The sequence below is a fragment of the Pollicipes pollicipes genome, unplaced genomic scaffold, assembly GCF_011947565.3.
Source record: "Pollicipes pollicipes isolate AB1234 unplaced genomic scaffold, Ppol_2.1 Scaffold_4881;HRSCAF=5763_pilon_pilon_pilon, whole genome shotgun sequence".
NCBI lineage: Eukaryota > Metazoa > Arthropoda > Thecostraca > Pollicipedomorpha > Pollicipedidae > Pollicipes > Pollicipes pollicipes.
The window spans coordinates 3881986-3908974 of NW_023596576.1; the positions used below are offsets into that span (position 1 = coordinate 3881986).

The window sequence follows — 26989 nt, forward strand, 5'->3', positions numbered from 1 at the left end:
GTTCGGATCTGGTGAAGTCAAAAAATATATCCAACTTGCTGGAATGTAAACCACACATTGTAACAAATCTACCACGGACGGCCCTAGCGAGGCCAGACTTGACCGGCTATGGTCGGCGCAGACCCTGGGCTGGTTCCGACAGGCAAAAAAGTAATTTAGCTCACTTTGCAACGCGATGACTTGTTTCGAGCAGCAGACTATCGTTTGCTTTACGTACGTGTTATGTTCTTCTACTTGGCTTGTTTCGAGCAGCAGACTATCGTTTGCTTTACGTACGTGTTATGTTCTTCTACTTGGCTTGTTTCGAGCAGCAGACTATCGTTTGCTTTACGTACGTGTTATGTTCTTCTACTTGGCTCGTTTCGAGCAGCAGACTATCGTTTGCTTTACGTACGTGTTATGTTCTTCTACTTGGCTTGTTTCGAGCAGCAGACTATCGTTTGCTTTACATACGTGTTATGTTCTTCTACTTAGCTTTTTCCCCGCAGATGGCAGCGTGTGAGGATGTCAGTATGCCACCAGTCACTTCCACCTGTTGTTACACGCGCTTGAGTGGTCAGTTCACTACCACCCCCTCCGAAGGTTTAGTATCCAGAATGCCCTTCTGTGAACTTGGCGTGTACAGCTCTCTTCATTTTGGCGCTTTCAGAGGGTCAAAGTTGTGACCCCTATCTGAAGGCACTGACCCTGACCTGATATCTGAACACATCATATTCAACAGGTCACCCGGGAGCATGTTGAATTACATGAAGGGTATTGCGTGGAGATCAATTGACGCCCAACATAGTGTCAAGAAAGTCCTTGGTACTCTCTTTAAGGTGTTCAACACTACCTCATAAAATAAACTGCGCGTAGACAAGTGTTTGTTTAATATTTGAGCGATACCGCTCTCTAAAAACCCTGTTCAGGAAGGCAATATGTGCTAACCAGCACAGTGGACACTTGGAGTATAAAGGTGTCTCAGTGCGCATGGTTATGTCTCACAGTGTGAATTAAATAAACCAACGCATACACCAAAGTGAAATCAACCGTAGCGTCATATTGCTCCGCCATTTGGCAAGATAATATCACCAGGTTTTCCGCTGTCTTCTCACAAATGCACAGATATGTATTCATGTTCATTCCGGCAAAATGAACAAAAAGCCTGTTGTTAGGGTTTCCGTAGCCAGTCGGAAACCTTTGGTACGTTGCCATCAAGTAGCAGTTGAAGTAACAACTTGTGGGATCCGTACTAACTCGTTCAGACTGCACTCAACTGTGTGTGACGCGACAGTCCGAGTGCGCTCCATCCCGGCGTCGCATGACTCTCGGCGGTCGGCACCGGCCCCGCCGGGGGGGCGCGCGGGCCGGAGCGTCAGCGGCGCGCCTCGGGGCAGCCGGGCTGAGCCGCGCTAAAGGTCAAACGTCGGCAAGCTGTGAGCGGGCCCATCCAGACTGGCAACGACTGGCACGTGCCAAGGATAGCCGATCGGCTTCCAGGGGTTCCGAAACCCTTCTCTAGTTACTGCGCATGTGTAAGATTAGTTGAAGAGGCGTCTATTTATTATAATGGGTGCACCATTATGGTTCCTTATATCAGACATAATGTTAGACAAACCTAGCCGAGCCCAATATTGTCATTTCACGCAAATAGAGTTTATTCATAACGCAGCTTAAAGGCAAGGTTTTTCACCCTGATACCAGGCGAAGATATGGAACCATGATCATCGCCACACACCATGAAAACCCTTACCTCGCCGTTGGTAACTCAACGCCGGTATCCCATTAGTCATCAGTTCTCATTTTCATCCGTCTCAGCGCGCCACATTTGCGCCCGACGTCTGCGTGTCAAATCCCGGGTAGTGCCGCGGGTCACATTGGCGGGCTCTGTCAGGCACCGGGGTCGTCCCCGTGGCGGCTGCGTGACTGAGGCTGCCGCTGACCTCGCCCTTTATGATCCTCTTTGACCCAGCGTTAGACCGGCAGTGTCATCTACAGTGGCAGGCTATTTTGGGCCCGGGGATGGCGCCGCCGAGCTGATATCTGCTCCACATCCGGACGTCTGCAGATGCTGCGGTCGGACGCGGTGTCGGCCATGTCGGCTCCACGGCCGGACGTCTGTAGATGCCAGGGCCGGACGTGCTGCCGGCGCGTGCTGACCTCATCAGCGCTGCAGCGGTTGGGCATGCCCAGCGTTGCGCTGCCGTCGGACAAACAGTGCTGGAGGCACAGGACCGAGGTAGAGCTGGGAACAACAGAGGCGCAGTTGCCTTACAAGCCCTCTAACCGCTAGCCCGTGACCACCAGTAGCCTTTCTCACAAAGGCAGTTTTTTGTACATTTGTATTGTAGTTTGTAAATTTGTATGTGTAGTTGTAAAAATGTGTTTCATGAAGCAGAAACCTACAAACAACAACTACAAATTACAAACCTACAAAACCACACACAAAAACTGACAAATCTCTCGAGAATTTCTACAACCGTACCTTGGTATGTTTCATAAACGCCAGCTGATTTTCCAGCCGTGGTGCATTTGTAAGATTAAAAGTACAAATTACAACTACAAATCAACGATGGCCTACCCCGTTGTAGAATAGGTGATCGTTAGCTTAAGGCAATGCCACTAGCGAAAATGGATTGTGAACGCACAGCTCGCAGAAGGAGGCTGGGAAGAATCCCCAGGGGCAAAATAAACGAGTACTCGGAGGAAGTGGAAGGACAAACAAGCTCGCAGAACGCAATGCTCAGATGAAGTAACCCAGTGATGGTGTTGATGGATTTGATAATCTCTAACTCCGCGTATGGCCCGTGCAACCAAGCGTGCAGCAAATTTATTCCTTTGCGCTATTACCCATCACTATATATGACCTTGGCAGGCGCACCGACCTGATCGAAATCCTGCGTTGCCTTGTGCTCGCGCGTTTCAGGGGTGGGAGGGTACTGGTACGAAGGTGGTCATTTTCCGTGAGTAGGCCTACTGGCATGCAAGTCACTGCTGGGATGAAATGGATGTACAAATAGGTTATGAAATGTCTTAACTTTAAGTGTAGTTTCTACCCATGCAAGTGAAAACAGGCATGCCATCCTATCGAACTGCGGGCATGCGACGCCATTCACGTTGACGCCAACCAGGGACAGCTATCGCCGGGTGTGAACGATGCATGAATCCCATGTCTGTAAGTGGAATATAGGTGTCCATCATGGTAACAGAACACTAGTATTATGCCGGTTCAGTGAGTCACCGTTTCGCTGTTCGCCACGACGGTGCCAATATTGTTTGTTTACTTCTGCTTAAAACTGTAAGACGCACGGCGAATACAGTAACAAATGTACTTGATTGCTGGTATTGGGGAACCTAATGTTCTGCTCCTTGACCTTTCCGATACATTTATTTTGTTTTTGTTTGCAAACCGCGGTATTTGCGATTATCCATAGCATAATTTGTTTTCGTGCGCTCGTCGGACATTGGCAACATCAGCTGGCGGATGAAACACTAGACGGGGGGGGGGGGGCATTGTTGGATTTCCCACTGGTGGAATACCGTGCGACTCAGCACAGGGCAATGACGTCACTGGTGCCCTGTGTCATAGGCCCCGCCGCTGCTGTCTCGATCGTGGTGGCGTAGCGGAAACGTAGGGTAGATGCAGCATTCAAAGCGATTGGAGGCAAGGCAATTAATAGAGCTTTGATTGGAGGTAGCAAGCAAAGTCGTACTGGTTCGGTTAGTGTTTCTTTTATCCTGCAAGCAGGGGCGTCAGCTTTTCTAAATCATTGGGGATGACCTAGGACCTAGGTGAAATGCATATTTTGTGATAGGGTGAGCCATTTCCCGCCCTCCCCCCCCTCCCCCAACAAATTATTCATCGACATTACGCCCTTGTGAGGAACTATGAAAAAACCGCGGTATTTACGAATAAACCTCGCTCTAAATACATTTCTCGCCGGCTCTTAGGCCACTCGATTTTGATGTACGGCAGTTTTTTTCAAGTTGTTGGCTCGGAGTAGTCCTTTATCTTAGTAGAACGGTCATCAACCGCTGGTCATGTCTGAAGAAGATCCCTGTGATATTTATATTTTCCTGAGATTTTGTAGCATTGAGGTCAAAAAAAATTTGTGAAGGGGGCAACCAAATAAGGTAGACGGGTGTCAAACGAGGGCCCTCACAAACTCACAAAAGGGACAAACCGACTCCTGCCTACAGGATCATAGTCTCCAAACCCTGCTGTCGCTGCAGTTTGATTGTTTTGGAGGAGCACAGTCAAGGGGCGCTTCATTCTGCCCACAGGTCTTCATATTTACCACAGCGCTCTTAGAAGAAAATTTAAAATTGTCTTGATGCGTTATCGCTGCGGCCTGCCCCCACCCTCTTAAGAAAATATTGATTGTGCCCCTGCTATTGGTATGAACTAATGGCAAGTACGCGCGGAGGCTAGGTAAGCACAGATGAAAAAGAGCCACTGTGTTTTATCATAGGCCACAGTGCCAGACAAGGGATCCTGTGTCAGCAAGGGAATCCGAGTCGGCGGCGGGCCAGTTTGCCAGAAAGGGACAATGACCTGGAATGTCAGCGGGCTTCTTGCATTGTTGGGTACCCCGACAATAAAGGGGATAGGAAATAGGGTAATAACAGGGCCCGCATTGATTAACGCAATTGAATGGTTATGTGTCGGACAGTGGGCCCATTAATCAACAAACGACCTTGCTCCTTTTTGTCCAGGGGCCTGATTTTATCAAAAATGATCCCTGTGTCATTTAGTAGATACCCTGTGCCTGCAAGAAATTATTGTGCGTCACTGAAATCCTCTACTCCGAGTCGCACTAACTGCTCCCGTCGGAGGACGGCCGGAGTCATAAAGTGGACCAGTGTTTCCTCAGAGGGCTTCTGAATCGATCATGAGGCCCGGCGCCCGTGCCACCAGAATGTCGCACCATAAGCATTCTGTGGCCCCCAGTGTTTCACTGACGACGCCGCCTAAACGAAACAAGTATGTGGGTTCAGTGCTCATTCCATGGCCCCTTCATCAACACGCCCGTCGGAATAAGTGGATAAAAACAGAAACGAAAGAAACGGAAAATTTGAGGCGCGCTCAAAACTTAAGAAATTTAACTAGGGGCTTTCCATAAAGCCCTGTGTCACTCGTGCTCCACCAGGATTCTGAGTGCGACTCTGGGCACGTGCACATGGGTGACACAGAAACCGGCACCGGAAGGAGCGGGGACAGCGAGAACGGCGAGCCCGACTGCGTGAGCCTGACTGTATGCCTTGATGCCAACGTCTCGCTCAGTATGGGCGATGTAATTTAGGTTAGGTTTACCGAATTTACACTGAACTAATCGTTTGATAACGCAACCTATTTTTAGTGACGGAAGAAAGAAAGGGTGGCTTTCCCAGCAAATTTGGCATGCAATGCAGCTGTAACCAACGGAAACGCAGATATCCAGATCGTAATATGCGTCGTGCGGGCTTGCGCGCTGCTCTCGCTGTGGCAAGATTCCAGTGACGTCACGTCAGCGTTGGGCGTATGGGGTGCTAAAAAACGGTCAGGCGTACTTTTTTACGTCCTTGGCAAGGCCGGTGATTGGCGTTGAGAAATTACACACGGCGCATAATTTTACAACTAGAATTCTACAACCTTTGCTAGTTTTATGAAACAGTTGGAAGTTGTAGCTTGTACATTCTAAATTACAACTTACAAATACAAACTATTTGTAACAACTCTTCGTGAGAAAGGCTACAGAAGGTGGTAAAGGATAAGAAGTAGTTCTTCCTCCAAACTCCCGAAATTATTTCCGAGCATTGTCAATTAGGTTCGGCAAATTTTCATTTTTATGAGCGCAACGCGCGTCGCCACGCTTCTTATGAAGCAGCGTCTGCGACCGCATTGGCCATATCAGCGCTTAGGGGTCATAACACGACCGGGACTGGAACCCGGGTTCCACACGTAGGTGTCCGGCGCGCTAATCTCTCGGCCATCACGTGCGATGTGTGCGCTCTCACGCAGCAATTCAAGCTTTTTCTTGTTTGCGATTATTTTGCCTTACGTCATCGACAGGTTGGCTTGTCTGCCAGGCAGAGCACGCTGTTCGAGGCCAACGCATGGCAGTGCATACCAGCAAAATGTTTAAAACCATCTCACGTGCCTCATCCATCTCTGACCTCCAATTTTCTGGATGTTCTTACGTCCTTGGAAATTGCTGTTTGAAATTATATCTATAACAAGCTCGGTGCCAACGGCTCTCGCACCTTAACAGCTATGGCGCACGAATGGCTGTCAAGAGATTACGACATTGTATAAGCGTGGAAGGAAATGGCTTTAAACTGTTGATGTATTGAACGTTGGTTAATAACTGCTTTGACATGCAATAGATATAAATCAAATATTTAACGGCATTCGGAAAGTCTGTTTATATGCCTGTTTCTGTTTATATGCCTGCATGTTGGGAGCGCTTGGTTAACCATCTCCTACGCCTTTACTCCTGCTCATCAATGTAAAAGCATGTAATCTGCTACAGGAGCGTACGTAGGATTCAACAATCGAGGAGGAGGTGTCACAGCTCGAAGTTTAGCACAACGCGGACGCGCGCGGAGTTCTCGATCTTGTTATTTGTACATGTATGCCTGGGATTTTTTACCGTCAATATTTTGCCACGAGCATGTTACATTGATAAGTGTATGTGTGTGTGCGGGGGGGGGAGGGGGCGTGATCCCGATGGCGTAGTTGTAAGCCCCAGATGTGTCGTGTTCGTCATCATTATGGAGGACCATATCCGGCCTAAGGCTTTACCACGTCACTCAACACACGGGTCTGAACCCGAGCATGTGTCTGACCTAGAGCATATCATCTTACTCAGCCCTACAGGCAAACCGCAGCCCGAAAGCATTGATCGTCTCATGTGATATGCGTGTCAACAATCGGCCATGTCATGTCGATGACCCCTCCGTGATCGGTCATAAGCTCATGACGTGTAAAACATCTATCCCCCCCCCCACCCACCCCCACCCCCACCCCACCCCCCACACACGCACACGATGATGCAGTGAATGCTGTCAAACTTCCCCTCACACTACCATCATCGCTACCTTGTTCAGAACAGATGACTTTGATTGCTAAAAAAAACGCAAAAATGGGGGCATCACCACCCGCGCCTTTCCTACGCCCTGGAAAATGGCCCGCGTCACTCACGCAGGAGTTTGGATACCGTTCGGTAGTGAGCAACGCTCGGCCAATGTCGTTTCTGTTTGCGCCTAAGAACTTTAGAAAAGGACGTTTGCACGCAACTTATGTCGCGTCTTCCCTGCAACCACATACCGTCGCCTTTTCAGGATGCTGACTGGCCCTGCAGCTCCCAGGAGAACGTCCTGATTGACGCCCTTGATCACCCATAGAAAACCATCGACAATTCCTTGAGATCATTGACGATGCTGAGGTTACGTGTTGGCAGTGTGGGTTCTGGCAGCGTTTGCCACGTCACCTTCCTGGCCAAGATGGTACACACGTCTTGTGTCCCGACTGGTGACGGAGCTATCCCAGAGACCGAGAACATATTGCAAGCTGGAGCACATTCGCGCTCCCGCTGACGTGAGGCGTTGCCTAGGGTTGCCTCGTCGGGCCAGTCCTGCTTGTTCCCTTCATCACAAATTGCATCTTCTGTCTTTCCCACGAATGTCTATTATCCTCTTCCCATGATACAAACTTCTGTATTACTACTGTCCCGACGTAATCGGGCCATTTTATCTGAAATTTCGCATCGAGGTGGCAGTGCTTTATTTCCAAAAATGTTCTCCAGGGCAACATCTTGGAAATAAAATCAAACAACAAGCTTTGAACTGTTCGACCCAACCAAAAGAGGTGTCAGACCTTCGCATTGTCTACTAAGTTTTCACATCTCACCCACCCTTTCGTTTAAGATCCTCGGCGTGCTGCCCGAGTAGGGCTTGGCCTGTCAGCCCCACATATCTCTCGCCGTCCGGACATCCAACGCTATCCGTCTAAAATCCGCCACCACTGTATATTCGAGGTTTTCAGCTCCTATCCCAAATCATCCTGTTCCTTCTCTTCTCTTACTGCCCATTTGCCTGGGATGAAGCCGCCCAATGCCACCTTCCTGGAATTCTGAGTCTGGTGAATTTTGTCGTGAGACTCGTCACTGGACTGCGTCGAGGAAAACACATCCCATCCAACCCTCAGGCCTTTGGGTAGAAGTATGTGGAGGACGTGGTGCATCAGCGTGGCGTGCTCCAAATGTTTAGAGCTCTGAATGCGCCCAGCTGACCGTCAGCCAGTAGTGTTCTTTTTGACCGGCGCTCGGCTGTATTCCGAAGAACGGCAAAGAGCGGCTGTCAAGAGCGGCTATGGCTGCGGCTCAAAATATCTTGACTCTCCTCTGCACAGTGCTCATTCTCCTATTGCGTAGGAATCGCCCGGAATAGCTTCACCCGCTGCAGGCTGCACCCATTTACACGCCAAGTCGGCGAAACTTATCAGTACATGCTAAGGCAGGGGTGTTCGGTTTCACGCCCGCACGCTATTCTATAATAATTTCTGAACGGCGCGGCGTATCTTCGCCAAACGTTTTACAGCTGTGCGCAGTTGAACAGCTGATTTTTTGTGTCAAAGCTGGTTGTACATCGAAGGGTCTTTGATCTATGACAGGTCAAAGTCAGGCCATGGTTGTGAGCGGAGGCAGTTCCTAGAAACCGTTCAATTTGATACGTGCGACAAATGAGCGTTAGACGATGCCATGCATCTTTGAGATAGTTTCTAAGATAAACAGCAATATCCTTGGAGTTCTTTGCATGAAAAACGTATGATATTTTTTGTGTCTTTGTGCAATAGGCATACCACAGAGCTCGCTATGCGTCGCGCGCTTTCAAATTAATAATATTGTCGTCTTTCACGGCAATAAATCCAACTGATAGGCATCATGTGCCATCCAGGTTTTATTCGCTTTTACTATCCATGCTGGAGTCACTGCCAGCCAAGCCCGAGCTAAACCATGCTTTTGGTCAAGAAACCAACTGATGTTCAACTCGCAAACCACTGTCAGAAATGTAGCTAAGTGAACGCCAGGACGTGTGTCATATGCTGTGATCGCTGTTGCACGTGTCTGCGCTCTTCTTGTGTGCGCCTTACTCGGGTCCAAGCGGCCGCATTAGCAAAACGGTGACGCCCAGGTTGTCCATAGGCTCCTGGTGAAGATGCATATTCACCTGATTCACAATGCACTTCGTTGGTTCGCACCGATGCGGCTCAACCGAGCGGAAAAGAACGTCTTTTCTTGGCCGCAGATTTAGCTGAACTAAGACGCGTAGAGAGCCATACCCAGGATCCCTAGAGGTGCGAGAATTTAAGCTACTGAAGCACTAACGACCCTGCTTGAAGAAGTTGTTCATCAGATGACAGGAACTGTATGGAATAAACTGCTAAATTTGTAGCACTATGCCTTGTGTGAACCAGGCAGAGGAACGCCTGATACGGATGAATGCTCTTACACGATAAAGATCAAGCGCCAAACACTCATCTACTTGACAGAACAGACACAGACTGGCATCCCTTAGCTGAAACATTCGCTCAAGCGCCCATCTGATAAAAGGATACTAGCGCTAACGGGTTGCTTAAGAGATGAGTGGCTTCTGAGCTATTAGATGCCGATTCCAAAGACCAATCAGGACTCTTACTTGAAACCATGAAGTTGTACCTCATCCCGTCCAAAAGAAGCCTAGTTGTAGCAAAATGTAGCTAAGCAACTGATTCAACTCCGACTCAAGCGCTGGTTTGGACGGTCTGCGTCTCGCGCATCTTAAAGAGTTGATAGGCAAGGCTGCTGGAGAAAGTCCTGATAGCCTTGGTCAGTTCAGTCCTGATAGCCTTGGTCAGTTCAGTCCTGACAGCCTTGGTCAGTTCAGTCCTGACAGCCTTGGTCAGTTCAGTCCTGACAGCCTTAATCAGCTCATTCCTGATAGCCTGGTCAGTTCAGTCCTGACGGACTTGGTCAGTTCAGTTCTGACAGCCTTGGTCAGTTCAGTCCTGACAGCCTTGGTCAGTTCAGTCCTGATAGCCTTGGTCAGCTCAGTCCTGACAGCCTTGGTAATTAGGACGCTCAACATGGAAATTCCAGTCTCATTGCGAGGTGCGTTCTATGGAGCTGCGCTCATTGCTCTGAGGAGCAGTAATGTTTGCCGGGAAACAATCGCAATTGGCTCCGAATACAGGCGTCCCACCATCAGGACCGGGCCGAACTTGCTTATCTCCGGGCTTGGCGAACAGCTTCGACCGGCTCAGGTTGGCCTCAGATCTCGCGGAGGATGTCAGGCAGCGGTGTATGCCTCAGATCTCGCGGAGGATGTCAGGCAGCGGTGTATCTCGCGGAGGATGTCAGGCAGCGGTGTATGCCCCCCGGTTTTTCACGTAGGGATTAAACGACGAGGCATTTATTTTGAAGGATGACATGCAAAACGCTTTCAACACAGTACGCTGCGGTGGGTTCTACAGTGTAGCTGGAGACCGGATTGCACCCCTCTGCAGGCTACTGCGGCAGGCCAGCTATGTCCTCGCTTTCAACACAGTACGCTGCGGTGGATCCTACAGTGTAGCTGGAGACCGGATTGAACCCCTCTGCAGGCCGCTGCGGCAGGCGTACCCTGAGCTGACGCCCCTCTTCTTTGAAGACGCCCAGATCAGTCCGCGACCGGACTGCAACGGGGGATCCATATCGCCCAGCTATGTCCTCGTTGGTTGTAGATTTCCCCTTCCAGAAGTCTCAAGTAGCCATTCATTCCATGGTACCTAGATGCTGCGACTATGATGCGAAGCATCAATTCCAAATGCCGGGATCTGGAACACCTCATAGCGAAGTTCTCAGACGTTGGACTCAAAGACCACACAGCCAGGTCTGCAGCATACACAATTACCAACGTCTCTTTCGATGACTCTGGCTGGGAACAGGCGGTGCTGCCTGCAAGACACGGTGGCCTACGGCTGTCGCGCAGAACAGATCTGGCGCTCCCTAGCTACGTAGCATCACCCCAACACAGCGTGCAGCTCGTGAACTTGATGCTGCCTGAGTCACTGCATCGAAATGCAATGGCGGACCTCCATGCTACTGTGAGCGACTGGCACATCGTAGCGAGTAACGCATTTACACCCAAAGACCAAGCGATGCAAAGGCATCGTGCCTGGGATTCAGTCTTAACTGTGCAGTCACTTATATATTTGTTTGTCATCGCAAATCAAACCGACCGAGCTAACGCACGGAGCGCCGCGGCTCAAGAAAGCGGCGTTTGGCTCTACGCTATATCCTTTGGCAACCTTGGAACACACCTGGACCAGAGCACGCTGCGGGCCGCGGTTGCCCTCCGTGTACGCACTGACTTTTGCCAACCAAGTCAATGCAGGTGTGGCTTAGAGGCGGACAGCATAGGGTACCAAGCGTTGACTTGTCTTTCCGTGCTGGAAGACTGTCCAGACACAGCCCTCAATGCGAGAACCCACTGGTATTGACCCGACAGTAAAAGGCCCGATAGGATGACCATCTTCCCGCTTGCCTACGGCAAAAGTCTGGTATGGGATGCCACGTGCATCACTACGTTTGCCGCCTCCATCTCATCCCTTCGCGATAACCGCCGGTGCCGCAGCTAAAGAAGCATAATGCAGGAAGAATAAAAACTACTTGAACCATGTTCAGCGATTCCAGTTCCATCCAACCGTTTTTTTTTCAAATCGGCGGAGTCTTCGGCCCGTCAACGAGGGAGCATGTCGAAAGTCTGGAGACCAGGCTGATTTTCTCGTCGGGCGACAGACGGGAGAGTGCTTAGGTGCTTAGAGTGCTCCGGTAGCGTCTGTCTATTGCTATATTCCGAGCGAATGCAACCTCAGTGACATTCACTTTACCGAGCTTCGACGAAGAAGAACCCGAGCACGTCCTGACACAGCAGAATAGGGCAGTACACCAATACGTGGGTAAGCGTGTCAATATTGAGGGCATACAGCGCCAGATGCCGGCAGGTCGATAGATGGGCGTCTGTGACAGCAGGGCTCCGTCCGTTTGTACGGTCGCCGGAGGCGGAGAGAAGGCCGGTGCTGGTCAGCTGACGGACGGCGTCAGCTGACTGGATATGCGTGCGGTGCTGCCGTCAGGGGCGCACTGGCCACGCCACGCGCCACTTCAGCGCACCCCGCTCAGACCCGCACGCAGTCGCCGCACGCGCCGAGGGCCGGACTGTCTGATGTTTTAACTACAAAGGGGAGAGCCCGCTCCGGTGCAACAAAAATCTACACAACTCTGTGCAGTAAGTACGTCACAAAGACGGCATGTCGCATTAACGCTATAGTGCGGCCTGAGACACATCCACTCGGACTTATTGGTTTCCAAAACACTGGCAGTACGTGCTTTATGTACGCGGTGCTGCAATGCCTCAGCAACACTGGCGCCCTGCATGGCTACATTTTGCGAGACGAGTACTAGAGAGACGTCAAGACAACCACCTCCGCTTCATGAAGGGGACACTCATCAGATAATTGAACATGGCAATGCAAAGTCTATGGAAGAGTTCAGGTAAGGCTGACCAGGAGCTGACCACCGCTCCATTAAAAGTGCGGTCTCAGAGGTTCGCGGCCCAAACAATGGCCCATCAGCAACCGGATGCACAGGAGTTCCTCGCATGCCTGCTGGCTTCTACGAGGACGTGGAATGTGTTAACAACCAACCCAAGTCCATAACCACCGGCATTGATCACCATATAACCGTCATAGCCACCAGTGTTATAGCTAGGAGCCATTGGAGGCCTGGGAGGTTTCGTGTCCCTGAAGAAGTACAAGTTCGTTGAACTGTTTGTCGGACAGCTCAAGTTCACGCTGTGGAGGACTTGGACTGTCTACAAGCGAACGTCTGGAACCTCAGCATACCGATCCTGCCCATGGCGGGCTAGGTGCGGTTACAGAATTGCTTTGACATTTTCGGCAAAGAAGAGATGTTTGACGGAGGTGAGAAGTCGATGTGGTCCATGTGGGAGCACTGCCGGAAGTGCTCTGAGACTTTGCGGACTCGAGGCGCCCATGCATCCTTGTAGTGCACCCGGAACGGCTCTCGCTGCAGCAAGGCCAAAACAGGGGCAAGCTGAACATCACCGTTGACTTCTCCGCCGGTCGTCTTGACCTGTGGCCATACTCTGCGCTACAGGGAGACTGCAAGTAAAAGCTATAATGACTCAATATATAATGCCCAGCCCATCCGCATGCGCTACGTCAACAAACAAGTGATCACAAAAGAAAGCATCGCGAACCACATAAACCGTTCTTCAAGCAGGCGAACCTTCTCCTGGGGCTGACCTAAACACCATAATTCGAGGGGACGAGAGGATTGTCCCACTTGTAGTCCCACTACCTGATCGCTTTTGTACTTGCTTATTCTAAATTGTTTACGTTATCGGTTGAAGAATCTTTGTGGCTTTGAAAAGTAAACAGCTGAATTTGCGGTCGCAACTTATTCCATTCGGGTATTCCATTATATTAATGCTAGTCTTGTGCGGCTTAATGATATACCGACCCATCTTGAGCCTACGGCGAATCTGCCGGACCACGTGCTTACCACCGTTGCGAATCTGGAGGGCACTGTTTTGGTGTCGCCACTGCCGATGGTGGATCATTTCACCATCACTGGTCGTGCCCTGTTCAGCTGGTGTCGCCGGTGCCCATGGCGGATCATCTCACAATCATTGGTCGTGCCCTGTTCAGCTGGTGTCGCCTGTGCCAATGGCGGATCATCTCACCATCACTGGTCGTGCCCTGTTCAGCTAGTGGCGCCGGTGCCGATGGCAGATCCGAATCTGGAGGGTACTGTTCGGGTGTCGCCGGCGCCGATGGTGGATCATCCCGACATCACTGGTCGTGCCCTGTTCAGCTGGTGTCGCCGGTGCCGATGGTGGATCATCTCGCCATCACTGGTCGTGCCCTGTTCAGCTAGTGTCGCCGCTGCCGATGGCAGATCATCTCACTATCATTGGTCGTACCCTGTTCAGGCGGCAGCGTGTGCGTCCTGTCCCTTTTCGTATTCGCCCCCGGCGCAGAGTTTGCTGGGACACGCTCAGTCTGCATTTGTTGCAGGCAGGCTGGGACTCGTTGTAGCGTGTCGTGGGCATGGCGAGGAGGATGGAGGAGTTCATGTGCGTCTGGCCAGGTGCCGTTGGTATGCATCGCCCTCCGAAAACAGCAACGATCCGCCGTCAATGCTGCCCCTGGATTGAGAACAAACCCAATCTGCTGTGTGTGTGTGATGCGGGAGCGCGACCAGGTTTGTCGGTCGTGGCGCAGGTAGCGGTGCAGGAGACTGACCTCACTGAATACCGGCGTTTGCAAAACCGGGTTAATTGTTGCTTCGCTCAGGTCAAGCGTAGCTTTCTATGCACCAGCATGTTATCCGGCCGGGCCAGTTTCTAGTGGACTATCCAGGAGTTTGGACATAGGCCCGCTTGGGGAGAGGGTGTGGGTGGAGGTGGTGGTGCCTAGGAGATAATGCTCGCGGACATGGCCGACGATTTAAACCTTCAGGCCGCCTCAGTTGATCCATAAATCGCGACCTGGCTAGCGGCAGGCAGCCATGGCGTCCCGCGTCTTCCTCCGAGATCGCCGTGCGTGACCACAGCCAGGCCAGTTTTACACCTCGTGACCCTGCCCGGGCTTCCGAGGCTTTCAGTGGCTTGCACTCATCTAGAGCTGCTAAAATCGGTGGTGAGCCGCTGCTTGCGGTAAAAAGTGTCTCGCTATTATGGGACCTCACTTGCTTTTTTATCTAGTCAGATGTTTGGATAGTAATAAGCTCAGAGAGATAAAACCTAAGCTGGGTCAGTGGTTCTCTTGTTTCCGGAAAATGCGGCGAGAGGAGGTGATTCCTCTGCAGATTGCGCATCGGGCACACATACGCAACCCACGGCTTCATGTTGGAGGGAGCCGATAAACCGATCTGTCATCGATGTGGTGCTGTCCTCACTGTTCGCCATATTCTTATTTCTTGTCCGCGCCTCGCGGAAGAACGCCAACGCTATTTTGGACAGCATGACTTGCCCCTTACCCTCTGTGTTATGCTAGGAGATAAATCCCCATTTCTGGAATTTCAACAGATCTTTTAGTTTCTCAAGCGCATCAACTCTGGGACCATTTATGCGGCTCATTAGATAGGTAAAACAAGACTCGTTATGGGCGCCAAATGACCACCGCAGTCGGCGCGCCCCTAAACTCCAATAAACAACAACAACAAAATCTAGTCAATGTTTCTATTGTCAACTGCGCTTTTCCCTGTGTGTGAAAGATGGCTTTAGTTTTTTCCCCGTTCACAAGTCCGACCCGCGTGACGCGGCTAGCAATTTTAGACCTATATGAATTGTATCTGCTTTGGCGAAAATATGCCAAAAGATTGTTTACCTGCAGCTGCCGTCTCATCTTGACTTCCACGGTCTGTTAGCCACTTCACAGTTTGCGTATAGGCCGGGCCACTCAGCGGAGGACGTGGTCGACGCTGTGGAGCAGATGACGTGTCGGATCGATTCTGGACATGTCGTGGCCGTCGCCTCTACAGACCTAAGTCGAGCTTTCAGCAGCGTTGACCCGGTGTCCTCCTGACCAAGGTGCAGTGACACGGCACCGAAACCCAATGGTTTCAAAGTTGTCTTGATGGGCGGTGGCAGGTGGTGAGAGGTGGTTCAATTCCCCTTCCTTTGCCGCACGTTTACCTCAGGGGGTCCTAGTGGGCCCAATCCTCCTCAGCATCTTTAGGAACGACCTTCTATCCTACCCACCTCACGGGCGTCTGGTGTCTTGGCGCCGATGATACCTAACTCCTTGAATCCACCCACCCCGACCACCTGTCCACCCTAAATTCCCGACAGGAAGAAACCCTCCTTGCCCTCCAATACAATTTCACTGCCAATTCCCTTAAGATCAACCACACCAAGACTGCCCTTCTTCTAGTCAGCACGCCCAGACAATCAAAATAACTTAATCCTTACATCTTAACATCTCCAACTTAATATTAACTCCCACGCCGTCCTCGCTGGGAGTGACCATCGACTCTACTCTAGCCTTTGAGGAACACATCAATCCAAATCAAATCACATCAATCAAAACACAATACAAGCTGGTCAAAAAGTGCAACTCCGTCCTGGTTTGTCTATATACAATTCGACATCATCGCACACGCGAAGCCCGCAAGCTCTCCATCCAGGCCCATCTTTCCCCCCATATCCTGTGCGGCCTTTCAGTCCGGGCGCGGCCGCCACCTGCTTTCTCGGCCGGGTGCAAAAAGCCGTGAATTTCGCGGCCGAGATCGTCTCGGGGACGCACGACCGAGATCACATCTCACCGGTCGTAAGGTCACTGAACTGGCGCATGAGTGACCTTGTTACGCGCCGCAACCGCACTGGGTCTTCAGGGCCTTAAGTGACCCCCGTTCCCCGCGGTCTGCGGTCGATGTTCACACCTTCGAAGAGCTTTCTTTGGCTGTGAGTGAGCGCATCGCGAGGTCGGCGGTGGCCGACGCTTTGGAGCTGCCCGCTTTCCGGCTATCTATGTCGCGTAGGGCGTTTTTGTATCGTGCGGCCTCGTCCTGGAACCACCTGCCGGCGGCCGTTATGACCTCGGAGCCGTGCTGCGCTCATATCCAAACTTGAACAAAGTGAAAAGGGTCATTTGACTTGTGAGGCTTTTTCAAGCTATTGACTTGCTTTCATCATCGCCGCATCTTCGTTTTTATCGTGTGACTTGTGCCATTGACTTCGAATAAAGCATTATATTACCTCAAAATTTGACGCAAGTGAATTTGCTTGTAGACCTACCCACCATGTGAACTTGGTGTCTCTATCTTTCTTAGTTTGTGAGATCTTAGGAAATGGGCAAACTGACCGCCACCCGAGCGCGTCGCCGACCACCCGCGCCCATATTTATAAATGCTGGGACGATCGAACAATTGAACAAAACTGTGGTCAGTTTGCCAAGAGGCGACCGCTTGCGCCATTCGCCTGCTTCATATATGTCCCGCTGTGCGTGCATTATCTCCGCCGCCGTCTCGCGGGGCCGTGTGGGGCCGTGGAGCTGCGATAACGCGTCTGAAGCGCGCCATTCCGCGAACGCCTGACGTGTCGGACGTTCTGCTGCAGAACCTGCTGTTTTACTACGAGACCGAGTCGAGCAGTCGTCCGTCGGGTGTCATCCTGTTGGAGGGCTGCTACTGCGAGCGACTTATCGCTGCCACCGCCAAGCCCAAGGAGACGGAGCCTAAGGTCAGACGCCGCGGCTCGCCCGCTCGTCAGGACGGGGGAAAATGGATGGGATGGATATGTGATGCGTCTACGTTCCCGAGCCCATTTGAAGCTAACCAGGCGGTTTTGAAGCGCGTCCGCCCACCAGTGGGCTGATTTCTCCCACAATACTTTGGTGTAGATCAGTCTCGTCGGGTTCGATCCGGTTGGGTCCGGTTTCCCCTGATTGCATCCGGACCCGTGCGATTGCGTCCAGTTCCGTCTGGTCTGATCCGGTTGGGTCCGGTTCCGCCTGACTGCACCCGGACCCGTGCGGTTGCGTCCAGTTCCGTCTGGTCTGATCCGGCTGGGTCCGGCTCCGCCTGACTGCACCCGGACCCATGCGGTTGCGTCCAGTTCCGTCTGGCTCCGTACAGTCCTGTCCGGTCCCGTCATTCCCGGCGGGCAGCGTCACGTTTCGTCCAGTCCCGTCTGATCTCGTCCTGCTCCTCCGGTTCGGTCCGGTTCCGTCCGGTTTCGTCTGGCCCCGTTCTGCCCCGTCTGGTTCATGTCGACCACGCCCGGTGACGTCTGCTTCCGTCACATCGCGTGCGGCCACGCGGTGCTGCCTGGTGCCATGCCGTTTTAAACCACTTTGACTACCTGTGCTTTTACTGATCGCCGATTTTACCTGTCGGCTTAGCCTGGGCGCTGCCAATATTCTGTCTTAAGACTAATTCCGCTTTGAATTTGGCCCCGTCGCCTTTATCCCCTGTCGATTTTTGGTTGTTGACCTTTGTGCCATAATTTTAGTGTATTTCTGTTAATTGTTAGTCCTTTTTATATTGCCGTGGCTGAACTTTTCCATGCGGTCTTTATTTTTTTCGTCTTTTCTTGTTCCACTCTTTTCCATTGGACTTTTTTCCTCCAACTTGTTTTTTGTCTCGGAACCTCCATGACCACACTAGAAAATGTGGCAAAACAAGACCGTGGGCGTAAGCAGCGAGCTCCTGACCAAACAGGTATGAGATACGAATTATGAATGATCCAACAACTGACACCCCACTCTTACCCCAAAATGTGATGTGGTCAATGCCTTGAACATGTCTGCTGCCCGGGTGGCCGGGCACAGCGAGCGCGGCCGATAAACCGACGGCGGACTTCCTGCCCGACAGTACTGTTTCTCGATCACGTACCGGCGAGAGAACCAGCGCCAGTACGACCTGCGGGCCAGCTCCGAGGGGGACTGCAAGGCCTGGATCGACGCCATACGGCAGGCGAGGTGAGCCGTCGGGCCCCGGCTAGGTCACCCGGCGGGCCCCGGCTGAATAAGCCGCCGGGCCTCGGCTCGGTCAGCCCCGGGGACTCGGTCAGCCACCGGTCCCCGGCTCGGTCAGTAACGGGGCCTCGGCTCGGTCAGCCACGGTGCCTCGGCTCAGTAAGCCGCGGGGCCTCGGCTCGGTCAGCCACGGGGACTCGGTCAGCCACGGGGCCCCGGCTCGGTCAGCCACGGGACCCCGGCTCGGTCAGCCACGGGGCCTCGGCTCAGTAAGCTGCGGGGCCCCGGCTCGGTCAGCCGTGGAACCCCGGCTCGGTTAGCCGTCGGGCCTCGGCTCGGTCAGCCGCCGGACCCCGGCTAAATAAGCCGCCGGGCCGAGGCTAAGTCGCACGGGCGACGGACCGCCTGCAGCACGGTGGCCGTCGGCGCACACGCCACACGGCTATTCGGATACCACAGCAGGTGGCACTGTATCTTTGAGAATGGTTTGGGGTCAGCCATTGAGTATAGTTCTGTGTATTACTGGATCTCATGGCTGCGTTTGGTTCATTAGGACACCTTCGGCACGGTGCTCTTTGTGAATGCGCAGTGTTTCTTGACCACGGTTTGACGTCACTCGATAATGAAGCTGGGCACGCTATTAATGTCTGTGGCGACCCATTTCCTGTCAGTAATGAGGCCATTAATTGTTGGCCCTGTTCCAACATTGCTGTAATGCGACGTAGCACTGCCGAGAAAAACCAAGTACATGAGCCTGCGTTTCGGCCCTCCGTGATAAAACCATCAGGACGGCCCGTCTCATCCATCAGAAATAATCTGTCTCATCCAACAAAGCGGTCTGTCCCATCCAACAAAAACGTCTCATCTGTCACAACGGCCGTCTTAACCATCAGAATGGCGCGTCTCATCCCGACAGTTCAGACAATCTGAGGCTGTACATACCGTTTTGATTGCCGACAGTTTCAACAAGCTGATGCTGCAGAAGGAAGAATTGGAGCACAAGCACCTCCACCTGCTGCAGATCATGGAGAGCGAGAAGACGGCCAAGTGGCAGTACACGCAGCAGTGTGAGGAGCTTACCACAGAGATCAAGAAGCTGCGTAACGAGGTTAGTTCAGCACGCTCCGGTGTATGAGCGGCAATAAGGTGGATTATCACATTTATTGGGGAGCACCTGGCTCACCCCACGACAGCGATCTGTGGTTAACACAGCCTGACAGCCTGGCGACTGGCCTGTCGGGGAATCAGGCATCAGCTGGAATTTTGGTCAGCTTGGCCTGTCACTAAGCCGATTATCGTGCGTCGATCTTACGCGTTGACGCACTTGCCATCCCGACATCAGATGCACCCACTGCATGAGTTATTGGCTGTTTGGTCGCCTACATTTCGCGCGCTAGTCCTTCTCGCGCTACTTTTCACCGGCTTTGACACATCTATCCCAGCCAAAAATGCCTGACAGAATTCTCAATAAATTCGCGCGCAATAATTAGCCTAAGCTTCCACCAGCAGGAGTGCTTCATGACGAATTTCATCATTCCACTTAGTAATAGCGAGCCGGAACAATGTATCGTAAACGGTTTTACGACGTTGATGAGTCCGCAGCATTAGCTGAAATTGATGACCGCGTCGGACAGACTCATAACATTTGGTGGAGCCGAGGTGTTATGTTTTGATTGCCACAGGTGCAGTAAACCTCTTAGGTAATCTGCAGTGTAACCTGCACGTGATATCTTGCATATACCACACACATCATCGTGCATGGTGCCATTGGCGCGTATGCCGTTGTAGCTAGTTTAAACGCATTGGTAAGCGTGGTCAATTTTATTTGGTACGTCATTGAGTTTCTTTAGGGTTAAAGGGGGTATTCTGCATTTGTATATAATTTTTAATTGAAATAGTCATCTAAAAGATCATTCAGAGCAGTTCAGCCCCACTGTCTTTTTTGAGTCGTAGAACCTGTTACATTTCTGGGCTACGCGCCCGCGAAGATGTGCTGACTATTTCGTGCAGACTATTTTAAGATCATTCAGACATGTATGATGCCATAAAAACGTTGCTCAAACCTTATCACTCAATTAGCCCCGTGCAGTTCAACGGTAAAAACAATGTAATCCACGGAGCGTTCGTATATGGCGTTCGTGAGCACGAATTACAGGAAAAACGAACTCTAGTTGGCTCTCACCCAATTTTATGCCTGCTGTGCAGCCAGTTAAAGCAATGTTCCATCTTGGAAGGCATTGAGGCAAGTATCATATTTAATGAAATAAGCTCCCTTGCAGTCATTGGTATGCTTTTCAGTGTAAAAACCGCTCTAGACCAAAACTTCCACTAGTCAGTAATCATGCTCCTCAATACGCCACCGTTTTATTGAGCCATGGCCCGTTTGTATGACGTCGGAGGGGCTGCCAAACTGGCCGTGCGAGATGCCTATTGTGGCGGGCGGGCTGACTAACTCGCAGTACCTCAGCTTCTCGAGAGGTGTCCAGCTATCGGTGCGTTGTCGGAACTGGTTCGTACACATGTCTTAGCTCTTTCTCGTGGTGTTCTTGCATATCAATCAGTGATTTACATTGTTTGCTTGCATTTACATCTTCGGTTTTGGTGCATCCTTACCTTATTCGATTTTCAGTCTTATTACCGTCATAACTAGTACCACTGTCTAACTTCCTGTAAGGTATGGAGCACAAAATGTGATTCGCGCTCGTTTCACCCACCCCTGTTTCTCGCTTCATCCGGCATCCTCGCCGCGTCCCGTTTGTCCGGGGCAGGCTGCATGTGCTAGTCACGAGTTGGTCGAGAGGCCCTCTGGAGAGCCTTTCCGAGTGCCAGTCATGTACCGTGCAGAGGGAGCCTTGTGCGGGTTTAGTTGCAGCGGTTGGGCCCTCAGGTGCATGGAGATCTACCTCACCGTTATTCATTCTCTTTCATCCCATTGTCCTGAAATGGCCATGACTGGCCGAAAGAGCTGTAATCCAAATGTATGTTTTTCTTTATGTTATTGTTCGAAACTTGCACTGCATGTTTTACCTTGCTTTATAGCCCGTTGATTTTCGTTGGTGTAATACAAGGTGCTGATATACGGCAGTTACGTATAACTCGACGAATATATTTATGTTGGTCTTGAGCACCGTATGGCCAATGGGATCGGCAGTACTTGCGTGACGTTTCTATGGCGTCATGCATGCTTGGGTGGCCTTGGACTAGTACGGATGAAATAATCTGCACACGCTCACGGACGCCCAGCTCAGAAACCAGAGGGGCTTAAGTCTTAGGAAGCGCAGGACTGTGAACTTAACTGAATGGCATTCAACACGGCTCCCTCAGTTCAAGACCCCATACAAATGGGGAACAATCCCTGTAAGTGATTGAAAGGAACGAGCCACTTAAACTCACCGGCGAACTATCCAACCGCAAGAAGTAAGCCGCTAATGCTGTGGTGTAATAAATTAGTCACCCATGCATTTGTCCACCAAGATTATTGAACGTATTCCCACGATTTTATTCGTGGAGCTGGTGCGAAAGAGTAGAAAGCTGGACATCAGGATCCTGGGCGTAAATGCATGTCCGTGTCTTTGATTTCGCTCCCGCGAAATCGACTGCGACTCTGACTCGCAGAGCATGTGGCTGCTGCCTACCTCGTCTCTGACTACCACTGCGCGACCTAAAGTGTGCTCCGATTGTGACGGAAGGAGATGCGGCTCAAGTCCCAGATGAATTCCGGTGAAATCGATTTCTACGGGAACATGAGATGGCTCGTCAGATGACCTTCGTAAAAGCCTGAAAATGACACTTGGATGACAGTGCAGTTACGTATGACTGATTCAGGTTGTTCGCATACGCTTTATCAGCCTGGCCGGGCATGTACCATGTAGCTCGCATGCCTGTTTAACTCGCCGATGTTTCGGATGGCTCACTCCGATTCTGTCTTACAAGGAAGTGTGACTGGAATAAGCTACACCCCGACTCAAAGAACGTTTGTTTGAATCCGGGGCTGATTCTGACTCCATCCGGAGTTGAGGATAAGTCTGCTTGGGCACAGCATGCAACGCTGGTCAAAGGCATGGCCTTGGAGCAGTGAGTATTCAACACAGTAATTGCGTTACATTGTATCATTTCACTGTATTGAACGAGATACGCAAAAAATGAGAGACTAAAATGTCCAGTGGCGTAACACAGTCGAATAAAAATGACCTAGCTCACATGCACATTCTATGTAAAAGAACTCGCTATACCAATTAAAATCAAATCTCCAGCAATTGAGACGCCGAGCCGAAAGCCGGCGCCGAGCGCTCCGTCAGAAGTGGCGGAAGGGCATCGTAGAACACTGATACGCGCATCGGGGACCAGCCACAGCCGGAGCTTGTGCTGCGGCGGGGTGGGCACTCCCAGCCGTCCGCGCGCGCTTGGCGGCCCTGCGCCTGTCTGGTTCTGCGAGCCTTCTCCCGGGGTGTTTCCGCCTCGCTTCACCGCAGCATCCTAGGAGCGAGCGTGGGCGTGCTACATCGGGCTGGTCGAAAGCTGACAGCCGCCCCAGTCCCTCTCGCGGGTCAAATACGTGATTGGATTTATTTCAGTGGAAAACAGCCTTGTGTGAGAACTTAAAATCGGTTCAATCATGCCATAATTTTTATCGAACCATTATTGTAGATGGCAGAACAAACTGACGCACGAGAGACTAGAGCGGCAATATACATTTGCTTCACAAATGTTAACCGCTGCAACGAGCATTGCGCGCTCATCCTAGTCACGGACTGCCGCTAAGCATACTGCAGCGCCCCGGAAGATGTCCCGCGGTTTCTTGATGCGCCACTTTGTGATCCACTCTGTGCCTTGCCCCTTGTGCAGCTGTGCACCCTGAAGAAGGACTGGCGGTTCATGCCGCACCAGCAGTCGGAGGACGGAGAGGACTCTGAGGACATCCGTAAGATCAAGAAAGTGCAGAGCTTCTTCCGAGGCTGGCTCTGCCGGCGCCGCTGGAAGCAAATCGTCGAAGAGTATATCAAGTCGCCGCATGCAGAGACCATGCGCAAGCGTAACAGGTACTGCGCATGCGCGATGTCTTGGTTGCAGCGTCAATTATTTAGCCACGTTTCTTCTCATTGCTTGCTACCAGGGGAGTAGTTCCCTGTCCATATGGGAAGGGGAGGGGCTTCAGCCCCTTCCCAAATTGGGCACTAGCCCCGACTTTGGAGGATAATGATGGGCCAAATCCGAAGCGACGCTCGTTTTTAGCGTGTTATGAGGGCAAAATGATCGTTGTTAATTGCTAACCCCTTCCCTCTAAAAGAACAACCATAACTACGCCCCGGTTGGCCATCATTCACTTAGTCTAAAAATACGCTTTCCAAAACAGGTCCGATTTTTTCAACAGCCGTTTCAAGAAAAATTTGTTTTTGTTCGCAGCCTGGTGTTTCGGATGGTTGAAGCGGAAGAAGAGTATGTGGAGCAGCTCAATATTTTAGTGACAGGTTTTTTGAGGCCGTTTAAAATGGCTGCCTCTTCAAAAATGCCGCCGTGCAGTCATGAAGACGTGAACACAATCTTCCTGAACTCCGAGACTCTCCTGTTTCTGCACCAGATATTCCTGAAAGGGCTGTCTGCCAGAATGGAGAGCTGGCCAACTCTGGTGCTTGGTAAATATTCCGTCCTTCTTTCTACACTAATCGGTGTTCAATAAAATTCATTTTTATCCTGCTTAGTAATCGGCCCATAAAACATGCAGCACTAAACAAAACGCATGGGCATGTGACATCTAAATATAATAATATCGTAACCCTTTGATACTGCACACAACTTTAGGCTCCAGCATTTTTTATGAATACGAGATTCCCGATTCCGCGACACAATGCTCCAGCGTGCAAAGTAAAACCAGCCTATTCCAATCGTAACGTACCTGGATCATGATGAATTACGCGGATCATGACGTCGTGCATAAGTGATGACATTTCCGTGCGATAAGCGAGTAATGTAATGACGACTTCCCACGCACATTTAAGCGTTGTCTTGTAGTATTACAAAAAATTGTAGTCCCAGAAGTGCTTGTTGCTTAATCTGTGCCACCGAATGAGCAGTTGCCAGTGCTGAATGAATAGTTTTCTGAATTGCTAATTGATTGCGCAATGCAATAATTGATTGCGCAATTTAGGCATAACTTTACACGGGCTATTACAGCAACATTAGGACAATCGCTTGGGGTGTTTTGTACTCATCTTTCAACATTTCTAGTCCACTCGGTATTGCACTGAAATTCGCCTATCTCAATTTCAAACATGTTTACATGTGTCCCGGGTGTTTTAGCTTTCTTTCCTCTGAGATCATGGGGCTAATGTTTAGTTGTTCAAGGCCAAGTGGTAAAATACAGCAACAACCGCGCCCCGTCACTCCTTTTTGGCGCCGTGCGCGCGACCTTTCGTCAGGTTATCTCGGTAAAAGGTCGATAGCATGGTCACATGACGTCAAATCTTGGAAAGCTTAAATTTAGATTGGTAGAAAGTTACCTTGTATCAAACATTTCCATAATGCATGAAGGCTGAAAATACATGTTTGTCCCAGACCAAGTTAAGGCTGGTGGGTTATTCCATAACCTAGGCTGATCTCACTTTACTCTTTACAGCTCAATGGCCGCACGCTTTAAGTTGAACTCTCAGGCTTGTTTTTGGAAAACAAGAAAGATACTCAAAGTCTTCAGTCATACAGCGCGGAATTTTCTGAACTGTGGGCAGTCTAACTCCGTAGAGTGCTACCAAAAGGTACTCCTTTAAGAATATTGTCCATCACTTTGTTTTTTTAGGACTAGGAGAGAATGACACCATACAGATGCACGTAGGCATTACCACCTATTTGCGCTAATGCATTTGAAAGCGACGGCTGAACCGCGTGTTAGTTTATTAAACTATATTCGTGCTCCTTAAAATCAGGCATAAGCGTTTCATAAAGTTATAAAAACACGAGCTACACAAAATTATCACGCATTTTACTAATGATGTGCTGCGATTGATAACATAGAGATAACTTCTGTATTCCTGCATCTCTTTAAAATGCTGAACTATCAAAACACCTTCGGCATTTGTCAAACTACCCTGACTCCCTGCGTTCTGTGAATAATTCCTACAGCAGGGTTCGTCGGCGTGAGTCGCGTTCTGTGCAGGTGGTTCAAATATCCAATATGAACCACCTTCCTCAAAATTTTGCTGAGGTCATGCATGAGAAGAGAATAGTTTGTTCGGGATACCAGAGTTTTACTATGGAACACAGTTGACAATGATCGCGTTGCGCAATGCACAACGGCTTTCACGCCGTGGAAGAAGTAACACAATATTTTCTGACTTATTGAACAAATTCCGGCAAGCATCGCTGTAAAAAAACATAGCTAAATAGTGCAAAATAGATTGTGAGCTGCGTTATGAATATATTATGATAATTGTCCTCAAATATGATGCAAGGACATTGGTCTAGTCAACGTTTATCCAGCAAACGAAAGAACGAAACCCAACGCATTTCAACGAACGAACAAACAGACAACAAACAAACGAAATAGCAAACGAAAAGAACGAAAGACGCATCAAAAGGTAAAGCAGAAGGAGCGCTTCTAGTGCATTATGTAAAGCGCTGCCGATTCAAAACGTGCTGCGATTTTTTTTTTTTTTTTGCTCGGCTTTCCACAACGTTTGAGAACCCGGACCACAGGCTGAAACCAGATTGGCGGTTGCTGAGCGCACAGTTCGTTTGATAGCAGTTATTCGGCAACAATGCAACTCCTTATTTTGTGACATTGCTCATAGTTCGAGCAAGATTGAACAAGCTGGTAAAGTCTTAATACTATGGCACGATTAAGCCCTAAGTTAAGAGCAAGAACCGGGCCTAGTGAACTTGTAAGCGTCAGGATTATGTAATTTGTATTGTGAGTATTCACATCGCTTAGTGGTGTATTCATATGTAGCCACCTGAATGAGTGATTTGTTGACATCACTTGGTAAGCACGATGTGAAAACTGTCATCCAGATACATTTCTCGAGTCCAACGTATTGTGCTGCCACTTTCAGGCGTCAAAGGCATCTTTTAACGACTTATTAGCCATCATACGACAATCAAGAATGCGGAATGTAGCGGCTCACTGGACCTAGACATGGCCTTCTTACGTGCCCTTTGGGCTTCCGTTACGTGTCAACGTTAATTTTGAGCAAAACCTGCGATAGCGGTGACTTTGCACCTGTGATGCGATCAGGACTACATAGGCCAATTAGTAAGTCATATCGGAAGTTCGTTTTTAAGTTTACGCCTGTGGCCAGATTGTCCTTAAAAATACACTGTTTATTTATGCTTGAAATTCTATCGATACAAACTGCTTGTTTTATACTTAAAGTGATTCAGGTACACTTCCTATTGGGATGTTCTGCAATAGCTGGCGCGGGGTGTTTACTGCAGAATTTGGTAATACCAGGTAAGTCAGTGAGGGAAATGTAGAGAAGTGCACTGCACCCTCTTTTATGCTCCTAAAAAGATGCA

The 26989-nt window shown here is 50.4% G+C and overlaps 1 protein-coding gene across 1 annotated transcript in view; it reads left to right on the forward strand.

Moving 5' to 3' along the window:
* The window catches only part of LOC119099947 (ras-specific guanine nucleotide-releasing factor 1), a 123079-nt gene that overhangs the window by 58221 nt on the left and 37869 nt on the right, over positions 1-26989 (forward strand). The window contains exons 3-7 of the mRNA XM_037223048.1: positions 17125-17247; positions 18381-18487; positions 19445-19592; positions 23330-23523; positions 23888-24117. Coding sequence (XP_037078943.1) covers positions 17125-17247; positions 18381-18487; positions 19445-19592; positions 23330-23523; positions 23888-24117 — 802 coding nt within the window. The remainder of the gene's footprint in view (positions 1-17124; positions 17248-18380; positions 18488-19444; positions 19593-23329; positions 23524-23887; positions 24118-26989) is intronic.